At 42.7% G+C, this 24912-nt stretch overlaps 2 protein-coding genes across 3 annotated transcripts; both read left to right on the top strand.

Annotated features, from left to right (window-relative positions):
- The first annotated feature begins 902 nt into the window (after positions 1-902).
- On the top strand, positions 903-6811 carry dmc1 (DNA meiotic recombinase 1). Its single transcript, XM_012866554.3, has 13 exons — positions 903-1256; positions 1494-1538; positions 2129-2275; positions 2352-2434; positions 2518-2570; positions 2656-2697; positions 2794-2866; positions 3496-3587; positions 4898-4971; positions 5053-5167; positions 6166-6226; positions 6313-6429; positions 6536-6811. The coding sequence occupies exons 1-13, from the start codon at positions 1200-1202 to the stop codon at positions 6603-6605; spliced, it is 1029 nt and encodes a 342-aa protein (XP_012722008.2). The 5' UTR covers positions 903-1199; the 3' UTR covers positions 6606-6811.
- Positions 6812-9357: 2546 nt separating this feature from the next.
- On the top strand, positions 9358-24037 carry gspt1 (G1 to S phase transition 1). Of its 2 annotated transcripts, XM_036132025.1 has the most exons (14): positions 9358-9776; positions 10017-10061; positions 13800-14075; positions 14153-14186; positions 14261-14338; positions 14413-14593; positions 15702-15856; positions 15950-16090; positions 16985-17078; positions 18890-18970; positions 19733-19906; positions 20040-20129; positions 21118-21286; positions 23301-24037. In XM_036132025.1, the coding sequence occupies exons 1-14, from the start codon at positions 9581-9583 to the stop codon at positions 23351-23353; spliced, it is 1767 nt and encodes a 588-aa protein (XP_035987918.1). In that variant the 5' UTR covers positions 9358-9580; the 3' UTR covers positions 23354-24037. The 2 variants fall into 2 exon arrangements, with proteins under 2 accessions (XP_035987918.1, XP_035987919.1); XM_036132026.1 differs by lacking the exon at positions 10017-10061.
- The last annotated feature ends 875 nt before the right edge of the window (positions 24038-24912 follow it).

Below are 24912 nucleotides of genomic sequence, written 5' to 3' on the forward strand. Positions count from 1 at the left end.
AGAGTGTGCCGTCAGCTGCCAGAGGATGCCAATGGGTGCCAAGAGGCTCTTTTTGTGGAAATAATGGTCAATTACTTGCAATTCATGGTGTCATCATTGTTTTTAATCAAATAAAAAGCGCTAGATCCAAAAGATAAACTGACTGTATATACTTTACATGTAAACCACCATGTTCCTGTGTGTTTATGAATTATTTTTTATTTTCTGTAACGAACAGTGTTTGTGGAATGTTTCTTTCAGCTCGTTATACACAGAGACAGACTGTTTCCATCTTATAAAAAGAGTCTCCTTATCTTTAAAAATGTTTATTAAATGATATCAGTTTGGTTCATCATTAATTGAAAGTAAAAATAGAACAGACAATCAACCCCAACGATAAATCGTCTGCCCAAAAGCAGAAGCAGAAGTGCGGCAGCGGCAGTTGGCCTGCCGGCTCTGCGACACCTTGTGGCGGTCGCATGCCACTGCAGGTACCAGAGGCCCTGCCACTGTACCGTCATCCTTTTTGCTAATTGTTGCATTTTAAAACTTGGAAACTTTTACTTTCTTGAAAAAAAAGGAAGGCATGTATAAACTGCCCCTAAGCCAGTCATTCAGTAATAATGGATGCTTTCTTTTCCTTGTTTTTATCGCATAGCACAGTTAAGCGATGAAATTAAAGTCTATGCTGCGTTCATGCGCGCTTCCATTCCTCGGACAAACAGAGAATAATCCTCAGTTTATGAGGAACAGACCGTCTATCAATGCATATACGGCGATGTGAACATTACATTTTGTTGAGTTCTTTGTTTAAAAACTACCACCTCTAAAGGTAAAATTTATGAAGGAGTGAGAAGTCATTTATTCGTTTATCTAAATAATTAAACACAAATTTCCGTTAACACCTGAATATATCGCAGAGCTAATTCCCGCCAGTAGCTTATGCTAGCTGTTACATGAAATAAAAAGCCACAGTTCGATCGTTTGTTTTATATTTTAGCTCTTGGTGAATTATTTTGGTTTTGTGTTTAACAGAATCCGATCTAAAGCATTAGAAAAACCTTAGTTTGTTTCCCAGCCGATGTTTTTGTGAATTAATTATTAGACGTTGAGTTAGCTTTTGATTTAGCTAACTTCTGAATTTTGCTAAAAATAAACGAGTGTTTAACTTGACGTGTAAACCTTTAAATTTATTTCTAAAGCTTCATTTTGAATTGAAAATGAAAGTTGCTGAGGATCAAGTTGTTGAGGATGATACAGGCTTCCAGGATGATGAGGTAAGATCGAGAGCTAGAAGATAGCTAGCTAGCTAGATAGTTAGCTTATTCCCAAACAATAAAAAAGGGCTCTATTTAGGACCTCTCAATATTAAAAAGTCAATAATAATAAGATTACAGAATATATTTGTGCTGAAACAACTTACCAGGGAATTAAGTCAGTTTTGAAGTTTAATATTAATAGTTTCTTCCATTAATAAACCATTAACTGTGTCTATTTTGCTCTAAACTGAACAGGAGTCTTTCTTTCAAGACATTGATCTTCTGCAGAAACATGGGATCGTAAGTAAACTTTCCAACTACAGTATCTAGATATTTAGATAAATAATAAAACAGTATAAACAGCATTTTTTCATTCTTCGTCACCTTAAAACCACAAATTTGAATATATTTAATGTAGATTATATCTGAAAACTCCCCTTTAACAGGGAGGGAAACCTCCAGCAGGGGTCTTCAATTAAAACTCCTCATACTGTATTGTCATTCTGGCCTTTGGATTCATTCATTGTTTTGTGTCCTCGCCTCCTCTTCACAACCGCCACAGAATCAGAGCAAATAAGGCAGACGGGTCTCGTCGAGCTCGATGTAGGCAAAACAAACTCATCTCGTTTGTACAGTTATAAGTTGAAATGGCCTAGTCAAAGTCCAGACCTAAAACCAATGGAGAAAACCAAAAAATTAATGCGTCCCAATGCTCTCCAACCAATGCAAATGAGACATGGGTAATTCAAAGTTAATTAAGATATCGAAAATCATGCAGCGTTTTCGGTTAATATTATTAAAGTATGAGGTTTATGGTTGTAACGTGAGAAGAAGTGAAAACCGGTATTTCTTGCAGAGCGCTGTGTTTAATCATGTCTCTGTCACCCCAGAACATGGCGGACATTAAGAAGCTGAAGTCGGTGGGTATTTGCACGGTCAAAGGCATCCAGATGACCACACGCAAAGCTCTGTGCAACATCAAGGGCCTGTCGGAGGCCAAAGTGGAGAAAATAAAGGAAGCTGCAGGAAAAATGCTGGTTAGACGCGCCTCTCTGTCTTTGCTGTCCTGGTTTACAAAACCAACAGATTATTTATTTAAGTTATTTCTCACAGAACGTGGGCTTCCAGACGGCCTTCGAGTACAGCGCCAGGAGGAAGCAGGTCTTCCACGTAACAACCGGCAGCCAGGAGTTTGAGTTAAGCTTCGCTCAGAACCTTTTTCCTGCTGCGGGTGGCGAGGCGGCCATGTTTTACTGACGTCTGCTCTGGTTGTGTGCAGCAAGCTGTTGGGCGGCGGCATAGAGAGCATGGCTATTACAGAGGCCTTTGGAGGTGGGCAGACACTTGGCACGCAGGTTTCTAACTCGCGCTTGTTAAATGTGGTTTGATGGGTCCTAACCGTTTAAATATCCTCCAGAGTTTCGCACAGGAAAAACCCAGCTGTCTCACACGCTCTGTGGTGAGTGTCCTCCTCTCAGCCTGTCTCCAATCGTCCATTTTTACCTTTTTATTTTGCAGCAGTGTTGTTTTATCCGTTCTGTGTCGCCATCTCCAGTCACAGCCCAGCTGCCCGGCGAGGACGGCTACTCAGGGGGGAAAATTATCTTCATCGACACGGAGAACACCTTGTATCCTTGCCGCCTTAATTAATCCGTCTTTCCTTCATTCCTTGCTATCCTTTCCTCTTTATGTCCTCCTTTGAGTCATCCTTCCTTAATTCCTCCCACCTTCCTTATTTATTACGATTTTCCTTCCTTTGTTTCTTTCTGTATTTATTTCTTCCCTTTCTTACTTGTTCTTCTTTGTGTTGTATCTTCATCTTTTCCTGTTTCCTTTCAGGTTGTATTTTTGTGTCCTTTCCTTGTATCTTTCCTCGTTTCCCTATTTCTGTTGTTCAATTTTTCTTTCTGTCCGGTTTTCCTGTCAGTTGCGGGTTTTTGCTTTATTCATGCTAGAAAATGTGTTGGAAGAACTCTTTAGCTTTGACTCTTTTTTTTGACTTTGTAAAGAGCCTTGTGTTGTTAATTGGTGCTACATGAATAAAACTGAATTGATTCTGGAGATTTGGAGAATGTGTCGGAGACTTTTGGGCGATTTTGTGCTGGAAGCCGCTCCTGCCTTGTTTCAGCATTTAGGGAAGATTACAGACTGATAAATCAAACTAGACATGTGTTTGAACATAGATAAATAAAGATAAAATAGTTAAATGAAGGTGTTTTTCTGGTCACTATCATCCTTGACTCGTTCCTGCCTCCAGCCGCCCAGACAGGCTGAGGGACATCGCTGACAGATTCAACGTGGACCACGACGCCGTGCTGGATAACGTGCTCTACGCCCGGGCCTACACCAGTGAGACGAGACGCTGCAGCTCATAAGACCTGTTTACACTACGCCTTTTTAACCGGTCCAAGCTCGCTAACCGAGATAACTATGGAGTGTAAATGGAACGCAAACTGAACCGAGCCAGACACAAACGGACCGCACTAAATCTAGACCAGTTTGATGTGTGGGCTCGGCCCGGTTTTCCCTGGTTTGTCTTATCCACTTCCCAAAAGCCGACTCTGTCAAATAAATTCACCAAAGGTTGCCTTCTTGGCCTGACTCTCCGCAAACAACGAAACATCACAAAAAATAACTTCTTGAATGTTACGGGCGCCACCATTTTGATTTGCTTGAGTTTCTCCTTCCATCCTAGAGAGCAGTAGTACCGCAGATCGTCACTAGGAGGCAAGGAACCGTGCTAGCTTGATGTGTAAACGGTCGTCAGAACCAAGCTCGGCACGGATCGGTTTAACAAGGGAAGTGTAAATGGGGCTCATATAGACCTCCTGGTTTCCTGTGCGCTCGTCGTTTCGTTCGTTTAAACCAGGGGTGTCAAACTCATTTTGGTTTAGGGGCCGCATTCAGCTTAATCTGATCTCCAGAGGGCCACACGAGTTAACTCATTGCAAGATTAAATAGAACTAATAAATGTGGACTTGTTGTTGATTTTTATATTAAATGAATTTCACTTTTACACAATATATTATGTATGTGCAATTTCAACAATACTTTTACTCAGTTAAACATTTACTTGTGCATTATGCATAAGAACTGATCACTTGGAACTTAAAAACACTGTCCTGCATGACAAAATACATCAAACAGATACAAATTAAGAAATTATTTAAAATCAATTTTCCACATCTGAAGCTCAGTGCTACCATCTGCTGATTAAAACACAGCGCCCCTCATGGACAATATAGGAACTGCATATTTTCAGTTAAACAAATTACATGTTTTCTTCAATAATTGTTTCATCCTTCTCCTCCTTTTATCTCCTCTTTCTTTCACCTTTTGTTTTTTTGTTCTTGTTCTTCCTTTCCTCTCCTACTTTCCCATTGTAGTGTCCATATCATTTGAGATATTCCCCACATGAATCATAATAAAACTATTCACATTCATAAATCAAGCGGAGCACTATGGCAAAAGCAGTACTGCTCCACTTGTAAAAGTAAAATCTGATGAGCTCTTTTTGGCATTAAGACAACAATTCCTATTGCCACATTGCCAGACAGGACACTGGGGAAAAATAAATAAAAAATTTGTTCGGCGGGCCGCAACAGGCCCACGGACCGTATGTTTGACACCGGTGGTTTAAACTGTCCTCGTCTCTGCAGGCGAACACCAGATGGAGCTGCTGGACTTCGTGGCGGCAAAGTTTCACGAAGAAGGAGGAGTTTTCAAACTGCTGGTGAGCAACAGTGACAGTGTTGCATCGACCTTCTGCATTCACAACCTCTGCCACCTTCACGCTCCTCCTCCTCCTCACCAGATCATCGACTCCATCATGGCTCTGTTCCGGGTGGACTTCTCCGGCCGCGGGGAGCTGGCCGAGCGGCAGCAGAAGCTGGCCCAGATGCTCTCCAGGCTGCAGAAGATCTCTGAAGGTGGGTCTGGTCCAGAAACATCCTCTGGTGCTCGCCGCGCTTTAGCCAAGGCTGAAAGGAACTCTGGGAATTTAATTACAAAGTCGTCCTCCTGCTGTTAATATGTTCGTTGTTAAACGTCTAAATAGTTGAAATGCAGCAAAGATGAATAGCTGTGACTTCCTCCTGAATGCAGGAAGACACACACACACACACACCAATAACAGTTTATTATTCTGATAAAAAGCATTTTATTGGTGCTTGGCTGTTAGAAATAGCGATTCAGTTGGGGGTGTCCCATCAGCTGAAGCTGCATTCAGGTACAACACGTACACTGGATCGTCTATTTTCCATAAACCCGTTTCATTCTTAAATATCAGTGCAGTTTTATTTATTTAAATTCATAAATAACAGCGTTGCCCCATGTCAGCAGCTGTATTGTGTATAATTAAGTGGAAATAACCCAACCACGCTTCCAGTCAGTTCTTAACGAGGCACTCTTTCATGTTCAGAAACATAAGGAAATAAGATTAAATAAAAACCTTTTTTCACAGCAGAATAAAGTAAAAATGTATCTATTTTGATCGAAGCGCACAGAAAACGACACAGAGCTGAAATGTTTGCGTATCTTTACAGCCACCCGGGGACGTATTTGTCTTTTTTACGAGTGAGGGAGATGTTGGAGGCCCGTTTTCAGCCAGCTGACTGGAAGTGTGCAGCAGCTGGTTGCGTTAGCCCCACTTTATGCTCCATCGGATCAGAGAAAGAGCTGATTTAACCGCAGCAACAGTGTCGGCTGTCCAACTGACGTTTATGGGTCGGGTTCTGGTGTTCTTTGATACCAGAACACTTTAAATGTTTAGGCCTGTTGTGGTGGAAAAAGTATCCGGACCAGGATAAAATCACCAATCCCTAAAAACCAAATGAGAACTTCACAGTTAAAGGCTTGTTTTTTAAAAAGGTGACTTCTTTAGAGCGATTTCCTGCTTCCTGCTTTCATTCCTTCGTGTCGTTGTCAGAGTACAACGTAGCCGTGTTCATCACCAACCAGATGACGGCGGATCCTGGAGCAGGAATGACGTAAGAGCTCAGAAACCCCCCCCCCCCCCCCCCCCCGGCATGGAGAATCGCCGTTTTAAAGTCCAACGGGTTGTTTCTGCGTTTAGATTCCAGGCGGACCCAAAGAAGCCGATCGGCGGTCACATCCTGGCCCACGCCTCCACCACCCGCATCAGCCTGAGGAAGGGCCGCGGAGAGATGAGGATCGCCAAGATCTTTGACAGGTATGCAGGCGACTCAGCGCCTTCAGGAGCATTTCTCACTTCCTCTTCCCATCACAAGGCGTTTCACTCTGAATCTAAAATTCATTACATCGGTGATTTGTTTCAGCCCCGACATGCCGGAGAACGAGGCCACCTTTGCAATCTCCGGGGGCGGAGTCACTGATGCCAAAGAGTGAAGGTTCAAATCCGCCCTGTTCACGGCTCACCTGTCGGCTCACCTGTCGGCTCCTATATTTATTAGTTAAAAGTTGTTCGGTTGTACTCTAATATTTATACAAATGTGTTACATTTATTATATTATTTATATATTTATCACTCAGTGACGGTGTTTCTGTCTAAGAGAAGTTCAAATAAATTAAAAACCTGTTATATATGGGACTTTTGTTTCTTCCTTTTATTTCTTAAAAATAAAAAATAAATGAGGCGAAACAAAGGAAATTTATTCACGTTTAACACAAAATGGTTGAGATGCTACAATGTTAGCTTCGTATTTTATTTAGCCAGTCAACAACAAATCTGGGTGGAGACGGTCAAACCTTATTGTAGTCACCTGTCGTTCACCTGGACCGGACCGGACCGGACCGGAGCTGAAGGCGTCTACAGGAAGGATCAGAACAGACCGGACCTCCTGATGAGGATTCAGCGTTTGCAGCAGGATGTTGCTGCACCAGAACAGAGAAATATACATCTTTCTGGGTCAGAACCTCTCATAATCACAAGACCTGAAGGGCAGAACCACCTGGAAATCTTCTCCTGCTGCAGCACATCCACTTCAAAGTGGTTCTGCCCAGAATCTTGGTCCAGAACCAGAACCAGAGCTACAGGACCAGGAAGCCAACAGCTAGTTTCTCTTTTCTGGTTCTGAAGTCTGCAGTGGAGGCTGTGATCCCTTCTGCCAACGTCCGTTGGGTCAGCAGTACCAGAACCGGTGGCTTAAAGAAGCTCAACAACTTGATCGAGAAGGCTGGTTCGGTTCTGGGGAGTCCTCTAGAACCTCTGGAGATGATTGTTCAGACATCAGAGGCGTCTCCAGAACCGCTGTGAGACGGACCTCTACAGGAGATCCAGAACTAGAACCTGCATAACATGAGTGTTAGAACGTGTTTCTTAATATCATCTCAAGGGGATCTTCCACAGAAAACATGATTTTTTAAATAAGTGGAACAATAAACTTTAAAAGATGCAACTCTGGAAACGATGAGGAGGTTTTGGACGACGTGGGAAAGGAACCAACCTGTGGAGTTTATGCTCAGCAGAACTGCAGCTTTGCTGGAGAACGTAACTGAACTCACAGCATCTTAACCTGGTTAGTCCTGCTGAGACTAGTTAGCCCGTTAACTAGGACAGCAGTCAGCGTCCTTTATTACCCGCAGAGCCATTTTTGTCCTTGGTCCAGGTATGCAAATTTTGTTTAGAGCCAGAAACGTTACACATCTCTTTGAAAGCTTGTTTTTATAGTATACTATAGGAAATCTGTTTACTTTTTTTTAATTAAAGATCAATTTTTTTTTATTATTTAACCAACAGTATTTTTATGCAATAAATTTTCTTCAACTGGACTTTTGATTTTTATAGCAAATGGCATCAAAATGATGAAAAAGCAGGTCGTTTGCAACCTATTGACAAAAAGATACTTAATTTATCTATAGTAATATAATCTTACTATAGTAAGATTTCTTATCTATCTGGAAAAGTTCTGCATATGCAGAACTAAATTAAATTCAATTCAATTTTATTTATATAGCACCGATTCATGAAACATGTCATCTTGAGGCACTTTACAAAGTCAAAATCAATCAGATTATACAGATTGGTCAACCAGATTGGAAACTTGTTGATTGCTTCAAAGTCCCAACAAGCAGCATTCACTCCTGGGGAAGCGTAGAGCCACAGGGAGAGTCGTCTGCATTGTCCATGGCTTTGCAGCAATCCCTCATACTGAGCAAGCATGAAGCGACAGTGGGAAGAAAAACTCCCCATTAACAGGGAGGAGAACCTCCAGCAGAACCAGAACCAGGCTCAGAACGCTCATCTGCCTCCACCCACTGGGGCTTAGAGAAGACAGAGCAGAGACACAGAAAGCTCAGAAGCACACATTGATCCAGTAATCTGTTCTACATTAGATGGTAGTAGCGGGTGATCCGTCTTCTCTGGATGATGTCACAGTTAACAGAACGCCAGACCAGGTGTACCTACTATGAAGAAAAAGAGAGAGAGCAAAAAGTTAAAAGCTGAAATAACAACAAACTATGCAGATTGGAGAGCAGTAGGAGAACTCAGCAGAGTGAGAGAAATAGACCCTGATGTCCTCCAGCAGCCTAAGCCTATAGCAGCATAACTATAGAGGTAGCTCAGGGTAACATGAGCCACTCTGACTAGAAGCTTTGTCACAAAGGAAAGTTTTAAGATTAGTCTTAAAAGTAGACGGGGTGTCTGCCTCACGGACCAAAACTGGGAGTTGGTTCCACAGGAGAGGAGCCTGATAGCTAAAGGATCTGCCTCCCATTCTACTTTTAGAGACTCTAGGAACCACCAGCAGACCTGCAGTCTGAGAGCAAAGTGCTCTGTTAGGAACATACGGGGTAATCGGAGCTCTGATATATGATGGAGCTTGATTATTAAGGGCTTTAGAAGAAGATTTTTATAAGTTCTTGAAGTTCTACCGACTCCTTTTGAGCGCTGCTAACATGTCTTAACATCTCAATGTAAATCTTGCTTGTATTGTAGCTCAAATAAATTAAAAGAAAAAAAATGTCATTAAATAATATATATATATATATATATATATATATATATATATATATATATATATATATATATATATATATATATATATTTATATATATATATATGCAAGACCATTGCTCAGTAAAATGAGTCCGCTGTAAAACGCGCTGCACGCCGGGCCGCGGCGCGATGCTGCCCCCTAGCGGTGGACGCAGGATTCGCAGGCTGCTCGTCAGCGTGCCGGAGCTCCGTATGCCGACCACAGCGAGGCTCCGCGGGGCTATGGCAGCTTCACCCAGCGTGCTGCTCACAGTCTGAACCGAACCGGCGACTTATCATCGCGTCTGAACGAGCCTCCAGGAGAACAGCGACCCACCCACCGCGGCCGGTGGCGTGAACGTTGCCGCCCGTGGAGGAGGACGCCATGGACCCGAGAGACACAGCCCCGGATTCCTGGGAGCAGGAGGAGGACGCCGAGGCCCCGGCTCCCGCGGCGGACCTGCCGGCCGCCTTCGCCGCCCTCAACGTGAACGCCAAGCCGTTCGTCCCCAACGTGAACGCCCCGGTGTTCGTGCCGAGCTTCCTGCAGGCCGGCGGCGCCGACGCGCCGGGCTCAGACGGTGGGTTGCCGCCGCTCCGCCGGCTGGAAGTTAGCCCAGCTCGCTAGCCGCCTGCTAATCCCGTTAGCTCCGCTCCGCTCCGCTCCGGTTAGTCCCGGTTCCGAGCAACAGGTCGGCCCGTTCCTCGCGCCGCTGTCGCTCCGGCGGCTTTATTACCGCGGTGAGCGCGCAGGACGCGACGGAAACGCGGTTTTGTGCCGTTCTGAAAGTTGCGCCTTGCTCTGTGTTCTGTCCCCGCAGGTCCAGCGGAACCGGCGGCTAACATGGAGGTCGCGGACACGGCCGGTATGCGCCCACGGTCCACTCCGGACACCACATGTTCTGATTCCGAGCTCCGTGTGGACCGGTACCGGGGGGGGACTGGGGCTCAGGTGCAGGCGGCGTTAGCCCCCCGTCAGCCCACCTGTAGGCGCAGGTTCTGCACCATATTAGGGGTTCTGGTTCTGGACGGGTCCACGGAGGAAAGATGATGCAATCTCTGCTGAAAATAGACCTGGCGGTGGTGCGCTGCTGGCCCCGGGCCCCCGGCCTCATGTGGCCCGCAGGCGGACCCGCCGGTGCTTCCGGGTCTAATCGGTTTATTATTTATTACGTTTCTGGGTTTATTATTAAGTTTGTCTGCTGAGTTCTGGAGAACCGAGAGGCGACCCGGATCATTCCTGGTTTGGATTATTGTCACTAATAGTCGTCCAAACCGGTTATTTCATTTGTTCTGACTTTAAAAACTTTATTTCAGTGATAAATAACCGACTAGCATAGATGTAATAATAAATTCTGGCCCAATAATACATTTTTATTCTCTATTTTTTTGCGGAATGACACTAGAAGCTCCAGTAATCAGATCTGCTTTTCTCCTCACTAGTTTGGAGTCTTTTTTTTTTTTTTTTTACTGTTTTTTACTTTTTTGGAATGACCATGACCTGATGACCAGCACAAATCTAAATGCTCTTTTCTTATTTGTTTTAGACAAATCTCTTTTTGTTGTTGTTGTTGCTAAATTTGTAGTTTTCTTTATTTATTCTTCATAAAAATGGAACTAAAAATGAACTACTACTGAGTTTAATTAGCTGGTCTGAGGGCAGAGAGGCCTCCATGGACGGTACCGGTGGCAGAACTCTGGTCCAGACTCTGGTTCTGGTCCAGTGGTTCAGTCACAGCCTGTCGTTTAGTTCCCTGGCTGTTTTATTGTTTCTCTTTATTTGTCTCGTCTGCTTCACATTAATCTGTTAGAGGGTTCTACCTAAACCTCTCTGCCCTCCCAGTAGCCGGGTTCTGACCCTTTGGACCAGGTTCTGCTGCAGCTGGACTGCCGGTGTATGTACCAGATTGACTCGGGTGCTACCCGATGACGTCTATGTATGGCAACTCAACTCAAACAAACTACATTACGCCCGCGGTCTCCATTTGTTACAAATCAATTTTATTTTGTTAATTTACGGTTATTTTCCTGTAAATTAGTCGAGGCATGAAAACTTTTAACATCATTTTGGAATACTTGTGTGGTAGTCTGACAATTTAATCGGTAATTTTGCAGGATCAAAGTTACAACCTTAGAGAAATTTAATTCCTCCAATTTTTTTTAAAGTTGTGAACGGAAACTAAACCATAAACTCATTTAATTTTTAATAAAAGTCAGCAGCCAAATTTTATTTTATCACGGCATTCATCACTTTAAAATCAATAACGTTCATTCCTCCTTTTTGTACTGATGTTGTTCTTTCTGATCACATGTTTTTTTATTATTCCAGATGAAATTGTGATGAATTTGATTATTTTTTTATTGTGGTATTTGGTACATTTAAGATATATGCTGGATAAATTAGTCTGGCTAGCCCTTCCATTTTTGTTAACAATATTCTTCCAAACATTGAGCCAATTGTCAAATATTTGTTGTTGTTTTTTTTTATTTATTTGTAAAATGGCTTGAATATTTGTTCAAGCTTTTGAGAAAAAAGAAACCGCTAAATTAACTAAATAAAATTGATTCGTTACAAATGCAGACCGCGGGCTCTACGTAGTTTGTTTGAGTGGCGTTGCCATAATGTGACGTCATCAGGAGGCGCAGGGACCATGGAGAATTTCTTTGTAAAATTGTCCGTTTACAAACCGCAATCCCGCTCTCGAATAAAACCTACACCCCGCTATAATTACTTTAGTAAGTTGTCCAGACCAATTACAATATTTTGCGCAATTGATCAAACGTTAAACCAACAATGTATAGTGACGTCATCAGAAGGCGCAGAACCCGAGTCGATCTGGTACCTACAGCGGCCTCTCCTGTGATGCCGTCTCTGGTTGTTGGGTTGCTGATCTCCGGTTTCTCTGGTTCCTCGCTGCTTCACCTGCAGGCCGCGGGCCTCCTGAACTGTTCTGAGGAGACGTTCACTCTGAGCTCTCTGAGCTGGTGGATTCTGCTTCATTGGCAAAATTTCCCTTTTTTTATTATTTTTGTGACTTCCCCACATTTTGTCACATTAACAGTGAAAATAATCTGAGTGACTGCATGTCATCGTCTAAAATGAAAATAATAGGACACAACTTTGGGCTGGACGATATAGAAGAAAATTATATTGATTCAATTCAATTTTATTTATATAGCGCCAAATCATGAAACATGTCATCTCAAGGCACTTTACAAAGTCAAGTTCAATCATATTATACAGATTGGGTCAGATTATACAGATTGGTCAAAAATGTCCTATATAAGGAAACCAGTTGATTGCATCAAAGTCCCGACAAGCAGCAGTCACTCCTGGGGAACCGTAGAGCCACAGGAAGAGTCATCTGCATTGTACATGGCTTTGCAGCAATCCCTCATACTGAGCAAGCATGAAGCGACAGTGGGAAGAAAAACCACCCATTAACGGGAAGGAAAACCTCCGGCAGAACCGGGCTCAGTATGAACGGTCATCTGCCTCGACCGACTGGGGTTACAGAAGACAGAACAGAGACACAACAAGAGAAACAAAAAAGCACAGAAGCACACATTGATCTAGTAATCTGTTCTACATTAGATGGTAGTAGCGGGTGAGTCCTCTTCTCTGGATGGATATTTTATTGATAAAATATAAATCATATTGATTGATGTCGATAAAAGAAATTCTGTTTTAAGTGCAGCCCTAGACATTTTATGCTGCTGCTTAATGACTTGTTTTTAAATAGAGAACACTGAATTCAAACTTAACCCTTTATTAAACCAACTTTTTATTACCAAAACTGCAAGTTTTAAATAAAATAAAAGAATGTGTGCTCTCTGAGCTCTAAAGGGGGCGGAGCTTAGTTCCTGGGTCTGCGTTGTGATTGGTTGGGAGCATGTAATGATGTAATATTAACCTACATGACTGGAATACAAAAGGAAGGAAAATTGTTATGTTGAACTTTTTATTGATTATTTTTTCTATGGTCGATATTTGTTATTTATTTATCGTCCAGCCTACAACCTTACAAAACATGGCTGCCACGGTGGAGGCAGCATCATGCTGTGGGAAGCAGGTCAGAGCTGATGGAGCAGAACCAGAACCTTCCTAGAACCTGAGGCTGAGGTGGATGTTCTATTATGGGATGGTTCAGATCAGAGCAGATTAATTTGCCATAAAAGGTGATTTTAAAATGATTTCCCTATAGAGCGGATAAAACTACAATCCTCCCTTTTTCTTTGTAAAGACAAATAACAACTAGGCCTGATTTTCCACCCAGTTAGCAGTTCTGCTTTCTGTTCACAGATTATCGTTCACAGATTATCGTTCACAGATTATCGTTCATAGATTATCGTTCACAGATTAAAATTCACAGATTATCGTTCACAGATTATCGTTCACAGATTATCGTTCACAGATTATCGTTCACAGATTATCGTTCACAGATTAATGTTCATAGATTATTGTTCACACATTAAAATTCACAGATTATCGTTCACAGATTATCGTTCACAGATTATCGTTCACAGATTAAAGTTTGCCGTTTCATTAGATTAATCCGGTCCTGCTTTATAACGAGTCTAACGGACGCTCACTGTGGTTGCAGCGCCGGTGGAGAACGGGAACACGGAGGCGGACATGACGGCGGAGGAGGAGACGTGGGAGCAGAAGGAGGAGCCGGGGGGAGGCGAGGGAGGAGGAGGAGGTCAGCGGGACCTGGCGACGGACGGAGGATGTGAAGAGGGCGGCGCGGCGGGGAAGGAAGACGAGGAGATGATGATGGAGGAGGAAGAGGAGGAGATACTGATCCCTAAGGCGGCCCCGCCTCCGCCTGACGCTCCTAAGAAGGAACACGTGAACGTGGTCTTCATCGGCCACGTGGGTGCGTACTCTTCCTCTGCAGATCTGCGTCCTCTAAGGTTTTATCCGTCTGACGTTTGTTCGCTCTCTGTCTCCCAGATGCTGGTAAATCCACCATCGGAGGACAGATCATGTGAGGCCTGGGCTGCAGCTTCCTGGACGTAACGGCGTCCGCGGCGGCTTCTGACGCTCCTGCTGTCGTTTCAGGTACCTGACCGGAATGGTGGACAAGAGAACGCTGGAGAAATACGAGCGAGAGGCGAAGGAAAAGAACCGGGAGACCTGGTGAGTGAGTCAGTGAGGGGGGGGGTGACCCGGTTGGTGCCGGGCGGTATAAGAGCTGGACCTGATGGTTGCAGGTATCTGTCGTGGGCTCTGGACACCAACCAGGAGGAGCGAGACAAGGGCAAGACGGTGGAGGTGGGCAGGGCTTACTTTGAGACGGAGAAGAAGCACTTCACCATCCTGGACGCGCCCGGACACAAGAGCTTCGTCCCCAACATGATCGGCGGAGCGTCGCAGGCGGATCTGGCCGTTCTGGTGAGCAGCAGCGGCGCCGGATCTCCAAACCGGACGTAACCGGCTCCTTCTCACGTGTTTGATCGTTTATTGATGGTTTAAACCAGGGGTGTCAAACTGATTTTTGTTTAGGGGCCGCATTCAGCTTAATCTGATCTCAAGAGGGCCACACGAGTAAACTCATTGCAAGATTAAATAGAACTAATAAAAGTGGACTAGTTGATTTTTATGTTAGATTAATTTCACTTTTACACAATATATTATGAATAACCTCAGCGCTTTTAAGAAAAGTATGTGCAATTTCAACAATACTTTTACTCAGTTAAACATTTATTTGTGCATTATGCATAAGAACTGATCACAGTGATTATACAATGTTGAAAAACATTTATTCACATTTTTTGTAACTTAAAAACATTGTCCTACATGACAAAATACATCAAACAGATAAAAATTAAGAAATGATTTAATTTTTTTCACACCTGAAGCTTAGTCTGCTAATTAAAACAGGACACTGGGGGGGGGGGTTTTATAATGATAATGCATTTAGCCACAGGGCCGGACTAAATTGTTCGGCGGGCCGGATCTGGCCCGCGGGCCGTATGTTTGACACCCCTGCTTTAAACCAAACGTCCTGAGACCTCTGGGGGTGTCTGCTTAGTGGACCTGCTAATTGGCTCGTTAGCAGCGTCCTGCAGGAGGCAGTTCTTCCTCCTGGTTCTGGTGAGTCAGAACCAGCTTCTCCTGCAGGTCCGTTGGGTTTAAGATAAGATAAGATGGGCTTTATTGATCTCACATTGGAGAAATTCACGTCACATCGGCTCAGTAATCAGTAATCAGAAGAAGAAGGTGTTAAGTAGGACGAGGTGCATCAGGTATATACAGTGTTTCCTCGTTATACCGTGGATCAAAAGAAGTAGATAAGAAAAATCAAAATAGAAGTAAGGCAGAGGATGTCTTATGAACCTCATAGGAACCTCAGAACCGCTGCAGCTGGGTTCTGGGTTTTATTTATCACAGTGAACGGGTTTATTTATACCCAATGTGAAATTGTTTTAAGAGCCTGAAGACTTCTGACCAAACATGGCGGTTCTGCTCGCCTCACCTTGGTGCTGTGGTTCTGTTCCAGGTGATTTCTGCACGTAAGGGAGAGTTTGAGACGGGCTTTGAGAAGGGCGGACAGACGCGGGAGCACGCCATGCTGGCTAAGACCGCCGGCGTCAAACATCTGATCGTCCTGGTCAACAAGATGGACGACCCCACCGTCAACTGGAGCCTGGACAGGTGAGCTGGGACCTGCAGAGGTCCTCAGGTGCTCTGGCGGCGGCGCGCCGCAGGAGCACGACGCCTGAACAGGTCTCTGCTGCCTTGCTGCAGGTATGAGGAGTGCAAAGAGAAGCTGGTGCCGTTCCTGAAGAAGGTGGGCTTCAACCCCAAGAAGGACATCCATTTCATGCCTTGTTCTGGACTCACAGGTGCCAACCTCAAAGACCCCGTACCTGAGTGCCCCTGGTACACGTAAGTTCCTCTGACGAGTTCAGCGTTGGCTTCCAGGGATGGAAAGAAATAAAAGACAAGCTGGGACAGATTTTAATCAGCTTTTAGTCTCTGAGCTCGTCCTTTGTCTGTTTAAAGCTGCTTTTGGCTTTTATTTATGTCTAGTAGGGCTGGGCGATATGGATTAAAAAATAAATCTCCGATTAATCGATTTTTTTCCTCCTTTTTGTTTCATAAAAAGAAATTAAAGAAATTATTTAAAAACCTTGCTTTTATGTCAAGCATGTCGTCAGGGAGTTGACCTGAAATCAAAGTGCAACTAAAAACAAGCTGTGAAACATGTAAAACAAGATGGCAGCCGTGCCATTATAAACAATGAAAATATAACAAAACATTTGCTGCTAAGTGGTTTTACACATTGAGCTAAGAACAGGCTTCACTGCACTTGTGAACTTCAAACTAAATTTAAAAAAAAAGTAAATAAGTAAATTAAGTACCTTGTAATATGGTAAAAAAAAAGTTTCCACTTGACAATATCTTTGCCTAAACATATATTCAGGATCACATGCTGTTCTCTTCATGGAAACCCAATGAGTGTATTGGCAAAATAAAATCCAGATTTTCCAAAAATGAAATATTAAAGAATTGTAAATTCGAATTAATCGATTTATCGCCCAGCCCTATTATATAACCTTCTTTTTTAAAGTTTATTATTAGCAGGTTTAGTCTTTAGTTTCCAGTTTCTGCAGAAGCAAACGGGTCCGGCTTGATTTTTTTATTATTTTTTTAGCCTATTGACTGAATGTAAACAGAAACAACCAGGAAGCTTAAAACGAAATATTTAACACAGATTCTAGGACTGAGCCCTTTAATTACTCTAGTTTTACCTTTTTTTTGTTTTTTATGTTCTTCCAGGGGTTTGCCATTTATTTCCCACCTGGACAGTTTGCCAAACTTCAACAGATCGAGCGACGGACCGGTCCGACTCCCAATCGTGGACAAGTACAAGGTGAGCAGCAGGTTTGTCCTCCGCTGGAGAGGAAATTCTTCCGTCTGGGAGCGTTTCCTAAAAAAACAGACGTGTCCAGACGCTGTGGGCCTCAGCCCCCATCAGATAACCCTCCTCTCCGCCTCTGGCTTAGATTCCTGTCTTAAAGCCGTTCAGAAACATGCGAACATGTCTGCAGCTCTTTGAGACGACCTCGTTTTATTTCTCAGCTTTTTATTTTTCCTCTCAGCTCGGTTTTGTTTCTAAAAGTCGTGTTTTTTGTCGGTAAGCTGCCTTAACCTGCCGTCGGGGGATTAGACTCTAGTTTTCTGCTGCTGCTGGGAGGAGCAACAAACATTTCTCTTTATTCTGGACGAGCCCAGAAACCATGAAGGAATTCTGTTAATGTTATTTTAAGATGCCTGCAGGAATTCAACAAGCGGCTGCAAAAAAGTCCCTAAATGAGGATAATAACGCTGCGTAATTATCCTGAAATTGCTCTGAACCTCAGGGTTCCTGTGCAGCTGAGACGTCTGGCGTTTCCAGGTCTGCTTCCTTCCCTCCTCCCTCACACGTGTCCTTCCTTCCTTCCTCTGCCCTTACTGTTCTCCCTCCTGGTGTTACAAGCAGAAACATGAAGGTATTTTATTAGGATTTGACGTGACAGAGCAACACAAAGAGGAGCACAACTTGAAAATGGAAGGAAAGAGACATTATTTAAATTTTTCTGCAGCTTGAAATCTGAAAAGTGTGGCTGGCACTGGGTTTCCTTTAGGATTCTAGGGCTGTCGGTCATTAAAATCTCATAAAAATGCAAAATACGTTAACATTATGAATTATGTGTTGGTTTGTGTACATTGCCTGAATCTATTTTTACCAAAAACATGTTAGTCAGAGCCGCACACATGGAACGAGGTGAATAAGTGATTCAGATGTGTGGTAATCAGGTAGTGCAACAGTTTTAGAGAAAAAAATAGATTAGATTAAAAACTATATTTATTATATTTATAACTAGTGTTCCGATTGATTGGACACCAATAATTATCGTCCGATTTCCATGCAAAGTATGCAATCGGTTATTTAAATGCAAAATGCTGTGATATTTATTTTAATTTCTGGATTATTTGGCTTGGTAAGAATGTTTTCAAACTGTTAAAGATTGCATTTGTGGCGGCAGGTTTTTGTTAGTTGTCTTTTTGACATAGTAAAACATTTTTGTCTAAATTAATGTGGTTTTATGGCTCATTAACCAGGTTACATGGCCAATAGTACTTATAAATAAATAAATAAATAAATAAATAAAGGTTTACTGCTGATTTATGTGATTGGTATCGGTAATCGGCCTTTACGGGTGATCGGTATTGTAATCAGCAGCATAAAGGAGCATCACTATTTTATTTATATATATATATATATATATATATATATATATATATATATATATATATATATATATATATATATATATATATATATATATATATATATATATATATATATATATATATATATATATAGCCAGCTTTGTAACCCAGCAGCTCTGCGTTATACATCAACGCGAAACCAGAGCAGCTCTGCTCTGACTTTCAGGATGAGGCAGCTGCCTGTGAGACAGCGCTGAGGGAATAGTGAAGGACTCTCAGCAGCTCTAGCTGCTCTCCTGAGTCAGTAATGGTAGAAAGTCTGCTGCTTTCACCTGAAGCTGCTAAATATTAGTAGTGCTGAGTCGTCACATAAAAAGTGTTGGGTTGTAACATGACTGAATGTGGAAACATGTGAACATTTAGTCTAAAGCGGTTCCTTATAGTGATTTTCCTGCGTGTGTTTTGCAGGATATGGGGACGGTCATCCTGGGGAAGCTGGAGTCTGGCTCCATCAGTAAAGCTCAGCAGCTCGTCATGATGCCCAACAGGGTGAGGAACCCACACGCGTCCTCTCACTGCTGCATGCACTAAAAACGATGACCTGAAACTACAAATACAAGTAAAAAAATAATAATAGTGTTGGGGAAAGTTTGGTGGAAGGAAAAAGTTTGGTAGGAGAAGAGAGATCAAGGACCCAGAACTTCCACGCTGCTGGACGTCCAGAGTGAAGTTCCCACAGTCTTGTTCCATGTCATCTTCTGGTTCTGGTCCACTGGGTTTTATGAAGTCCAGAGTCAGCGCAGCCATCTACCGGGACATTTTAGCTTTATGCAGATGCTGGTTTAAGTTTCCAGCAGGACTTGGTACCAAAAGCTCCTTAAATGACCGTGGTAGCACCAGCAAATGGACCTGAACAGAACCCTGTAGATAATCTATGTCCAGAGGAACCAGAACCCCTCAGCAGAACCACAGGCTGATCTCCTGCGTGCCGCGCTGCACTGATGCAGGAATTCATGAAAAAGGAGCCCAGACCCGGAACAGGGAGCTCTGAAAGGAACAGAACTTTTTCAGAATCCTGAGATTTCTCCTTTAAATCGTCATTTTTTTTTTATTGATCTGATGTCATTTTTCATTCTCTGTGGCCAGATTCATCAGAATTACAGCAGATAAAGGCTTTAAATGTTTAATATTCAGATGTTTCACTTCCTGCTGTACGAGGAACACAAAATGTACAAACTCTGACAGGAAAGGCACATTTTGTGTTATCTAGCGTTTCCTCTGAGAGTCTCTGGCTGATGCGCTTTGTTGCAGCACACGGTGGAGGTGCTGAGTCTGCTCAGCGACGACGTGGAGACGGACGACGCCGAGCCGGGGGAGAACCTGAAGCTGCGGCTGAAAGGAATAGAGGAAGAGGAGATCCTCCCCGGCTTCATCCTCTGCAGCCCCGACAACCTCTGCCACTCTGGGCGCACCTTCGACGCGCAGGTGAGCGCCGAGCCGTCGGCTCTGCCGCTGATAGCCGCTGATGGCTATCCGCAGCATCCGCGGTTCTGATGGACGCCCCCCCCCCCCCCCCCACTGCTGCAGGAACCTGTTTAAAATCTCTTTGTCTCAACAGATTGTCATCATTGAGCACAAGTCGATCATCTGTCCCGGCTACAACGCCGTCCTTCACATCCACACCTGCATCGAGGAGGTCCAGATCACGGTGAGCTGCTGCTGCGTTTATCAGAAAGGACCCGCTCCGTTTGACTCGTTGCTTCTGCGCCGTGTCCCAAAGCGCTTCCTGCTTTTCTAAAACGGAAAACGTGTTTTTGGTGTAGAAAATAAAACGCGTCAGCCGCTGCAGCGACGACTGACTGCGGTGAAACCGGTTCAAACTAGGGCTGAACGATTTTGGAAAATAATCTAATTGCGATTTTTTTTTTTCTTTTTTCTTAATATTGCGATTTAATGCAATTTTTTTTTCCAGTTTAATTTATCATGTCTTTTTAAACATATACAAACAACAAATCATTTTATTTCCTCGCTATGCGGATTAGTTGCTAAAAGACCCGCAGCATCTAAACTCAGAGCAGAAATTATTGCGTTCTGCCTCCAATATATTTCAACCAAAATTGCAATTTTGACTTTTCTCTGCGTTAACCACAAGCAACAAAAATGGCCTCTAAATAAAGATGTTTGTAAACAAGGACTATTTAAAACAAGAACTTTTAATGTTTTTATTAATCAGAATATTATTCAAGAGAACAGCTTTTAATTGATTTGGACATCAATCCTTGTTGAACATAAAGTGCAACCAACAAGTAAGTCTATGTATTAAACTGATTGACCTGTACTTAATGCTCTGTATGATTATATAAACTCTAAAACAAGTAATAAAATTAGATTATCTCACTGCTGCAACTGTCTTCCCTTCCATGTGGAGGCAAACCCACTTTAAACATTTTACCAACACCTAATGGACGCGTCTAATTCTCTAATTGTTACATAGCCCAAAATTGCAGACTCTGCGATTTGGAAATTGCGTTATTTTAAATCACGATTATATTGAAAATGCGATTAATTGTTCAGCCCTAGTTCAAACCTGTTCCTCTCACTCAAACATGACTTCCTGGTGACAGCAACACTAAGCAGCGATGGAGTCGACTCTGTCAGCAGGTCAGGTTCTCTAATCCCTGAATTTGTGTCTGCAGGCGCTGATCTGCCTGGTGGACAAGAAGACGGGAGAGAAAAGCAAGACGCGGCCGCGCTTTGTGAAGCAGGACCAGGTGTGCATCGCCAGGCTGCGGGCCGCCGGGGTCATCTGCCTGGAGACCTTCAAAGACTTTCCTCAGATGGGCCGCTTCACTCTGAGAGACGAAGGTGAGAGCAGGAGGCGGTTCTACAACCAGAGGTCCGTTAGAACGGAACCGCAGTCGTGGCCAAGTGGCTTAAAGTATCAACTTTAGGTTTGTCAGAAAGCTGGATGTGGTTTGATACTGGGATGTAAAACCTCGTTTAAAACTGCAGCTTTATACTTGGACTAATAAACTCGTCTGCTTATTGGATTTTCTCCATTGGTTTAAGCATAATTTAATTTAATGTGATTATTATACCAGGGCAGTGAATGATAATCTGATAGCAGCTCTTTCCATGAATCCACACACATGCCCCCTAAACTCTCCCTGAGCTCATAATCGTTAATTAGCGGTGCTAATCAGGAGCTCAATGTTTGGGTCACATTACTAAATAGAACCTCAGGTTAATCTTCATTTTGTCGCTAACTAGTGGAAGGCTGGAGGGAAAGAAGAGAAAAATCCCAGCTTCACAGCAGCACCTTCCTCTTCTCATTAATAGTTTTCTTTCACGTTGTTGGCAGACAGAACCGGGCCAATTGTCTAAATAAATCATTTTGAGTGGTTATAAATATAAACAGAAATAATATAAGCTGGTTATCCTTTCTGTGCAGCATGGAACCAAATGACCCAGAGACTGGTACCGGTCCACAGACTGGGACAGGAGCCTTAATAACGCTCAGTAATAATTCAGTAATGGTTCATATTGAGCCGTATTAATTTATTTTCCACTCCAGGATTTCTTTATCAGGGTTTAGTTTTTTTTTCTCTGACTGGATGATCAGTGATAAATCACTAATGGGCCGTTTTTCTCCCGTTTTAGTCTCCAGACAGCTTTAAATTCACGTCCAACCGGAGCGGTGGTTCCTAAACTGGGTCTAAGACAACAAACAAAGCACTAAAACTAGAAATGTACAGGCAGACAAGGGTTGGGAATTGAAAAGATTTTCACGATTCCGATTCCAATTTGGGGAAAAAAGGAGAACAAACAGTTTGATGATGAGCATCAACTTTGTTAACTTAACTATCACACGATCTTACAAACTAACAAGGTCAAGATGTCCACAGCAAATGTGCAACTGGAGTAACATTTATATTTGTTTAAATAAAAAAAGGAATATAAGAAACTTAAATACAGTAGATAAGTTGTTTAGAATACAAGAAAATGTAAGTTTGTCGTGACAGTTGCTTATTAATCTTTCTTTAGATAACCTCAGTCATCTAAATCTAACGGAGAAGGCATCCATTTAATGAAAAAGCATTACTGTACAATTTTGGGAAATAAACTTGTCTCCCCCTGATTTAAATAAACAAGCGTCACCTTTCTCTCGCTCCCTGAACTGTGGAGCAACTTCATATCATGTTTCGTTACATCCAGTGCAATAGCTAGAATCATGTAATAATTCCAGCTACCAGTAGTTCTAATTAAACATGCTAGCAATGAAGGGCTGGATTAACGAGAAAGGCACACTCCCTTAATAACCCCAAAGAGAGGTAGGAAATTGGTTTATTTCCAGAGATGGCATATGATTTACTAGGAACCAGCCAGTGATGTAAAACTAGCTACTTACCACCAGAGCTGCCTTCCATGCTGGTCGTAACTTTAGCTTCTGTCCGGTAAGAATCAAAAACACGGCATTTGTTAAATTGTATGCCATGTTGTGTGTGCGTATAAAACGTGGCACGACGGAATCGAATAGAGAATCGTTTAGCGAGCTGCCAAAGGTGCCACGGAATTGGAAAACACGGAACCGGTTCTGAACAGGAACCGGTTTTCGATTCCCATCCCTAAGGCAGACGGTACCAGAAGTTCACCATCTGCATTTAATCTGTGATCCTTACCTGGCAGACGTCTGGATTTTGTCTAAAAATCCCAGGTTTCATTCTCAGTGGCGAGACACGACTAATATTCCAGCCGCTTCGTGGTTAATATTAGTTTTTTACAGAATTGGTGAAGAAAATATGTAGAAACGTGAGTGTGGAGAAGTTGGAGGCGCTGAGATCGTGTCCTAAAACTAAACTTGGTCCTTTTTCCCCGGCAGGTAAAACCATCGCCATCGGCAAAGTGCTGAAGCTGGTTCCAGAAAAGGACTAAATGCAGCGGCGGCAGAATGCATGGAGGTCTTTCACCCGGGGAGAAACGCTGCTCTCTCTCTCTTTTTCTCTCTCTCTCTTTCTAAACACAACTTCGCTGAAGACGAGAAGAACAGCAAAGGAAGGAAGGAAGGAAGGGAGGAGGAGTAAAGTCATGTCACGTGAAGAAAAAGAAAACGAGACTGAATCAGCTTTTTTATGACGAACTATACAGAACGAGAGCCCCAGTCCAGTGTGTCAGCTTTCTCATATTGAGAGCTCAGCTATGCCACTAATGTAGCTACCAGCCCCCCCCCCCCCCCACCCACCCCCACCCCCCCCCCCCCCAGGGCCCACGGTGCCGCCGGCTGGACCTCTTTTGCTTTTAGGATGGAGGTGGATGCAGAGTTGTTGTGTTTTAAGGAGATTTCTATGTCCTGCAGATGCATCAGCGTTAGCTCGTTATCGTAGTCCGACTCCTCAGGAGGCGGTTAGGGATGCTGCAGACACTTTGATTTGATTTTAGGGAACGGTGCGCCACAATTTTAATTTGGTTCTCTCTCTCCACGTGAGATGGGTTATCTGGACTGAGCTCACACACACAGTACCACTCTGATGATCCCAGGATGGAAACATGCTCACATAAACAGGCACACAGCTGTTACATTAATGGAAACTGAAAATAAATGATCAACCTGAAACTAAACTGTTTGCTTATTTACTTGTTGCTCCTCCGTCTCCCATGTTTACCTGTAGGCAGAGGTGTCAGAGGTAGAAGTAGAGGTTCTATGGCCTGATCAAGCTTTTGCTACTAGGGTTTAAACATACTAATGTAGGAGTATCAACTCAAACCTTTTACTCAAGTAAAAGTATAAAAGTGCTGGATATAAAACTATCCCCATTACTATAACTGTATAGTATGATAATATTGGAAAAAATTGCCTGTTTCACTCACACATATGATCATTAAAAACATTTAGTATGATGCAAATATATTAAAGGTGCAATTCTGAGCATCATGGTTTCAAATCTGGTTGCCTTTAAGTTTTGGTGCAGAAATATAAAAAAAATGTTTTATCGATAACAATTTCACCCTTGTATGGTTTGTATACATGAGATAGTGTTGTCAAAATTAATTATTAATCTAGCAGTTAATCAAAAAATGACAAAGGAAAATTATCCTAAAAATGCAATATTCTTGATTTATTTTATTTGTTGGGACGTTTGCCAACAACTTGGTCCATAACTGCCTCGAACCACAATCTAAACCACTCTCTGTCCGTGTAACGCTGTTTATCTGAATATTTATGTATTTATTGACAAGCCAGAACTAAAACAAGCTGAGATAAAAATAGAAGTCATGCGACTATTTTCAAAATGTAAGGAGTAGAAGTAAAAAGTAGGCTAAAAAATAATTACTCCACTAAAGTATAAACAGCTAAAATGTCTACATAAAGTAACGAAGTATTTGTACTTTAACTGACTATTTTTACTTTATTCTTATATATAAACACCTATTTATTTAGAATACTTCAAAATCTATATATGCACATCTATAAAAATATCGATAAAAAGCAATCT

The sequence above is a fragment of the Fundulus heteroclitus genome, unplaced genomic scaffold (genome assembly GCF_011125445.2).
Source record: "Fundulus heteroclitus isolate FHET01 unplaced genomic scaffold, MU-UCD_Fhet_4.1 scaffold_47, whole genome shotgun sequence".
NCBI lineage: Eukaryota > Metazoa > Chordata > Actinopteri > Cyprinodontiformes > Fundulidae > Fundulus > Fundulus heteroclitus.

Bases quoted from the DNA above. Each gene is read 5' to 3' on its own strand.
- dmc1 (XM_012866554.3), top strand. From the start codon at position 1,200: ATGAAAGTTGCTGAGGATCAAGTTGTTGAGGATGATACAGGCTTCCAG. The intron at 2,435-2,517 runs GTTAAGCTTCGC...GGTTGTGTGCAG, and splicing joins ACCGGCAGCCAGGAGTTTGA to CAAGCTGTTGGGCGGCGGCA. The intron at 3,588-4,897 runs GTGAGACGAGAC...TCGTCTCTGCAG, and splicing joins CTACGCCCGGGCCTACACCA to GCGAACACCAGATGGAGCTG.
- gspt1 (XM_036132025.1), top strand. From the start codon at position 9,581: ATGGACCCGAGAGACACAGCCCCGGATTCCTGGGAGCAGGAGGAGGAC. The intron at 16,091-16,984 runs GTAAGTTCCTCT...ATGTTCTTCCAG, and splicing joins CCTGAGTGCCCCTGGTACAC to GGGTTTGCCATTTATTTCCC. The intron at 18,971-19,732 runs GTGAGGAACCCA...GCTTTGTTGCAG, and splicing joins TCGTCATGATGCCCAACAGG to CACACGGTGGAGGTGCTGAG.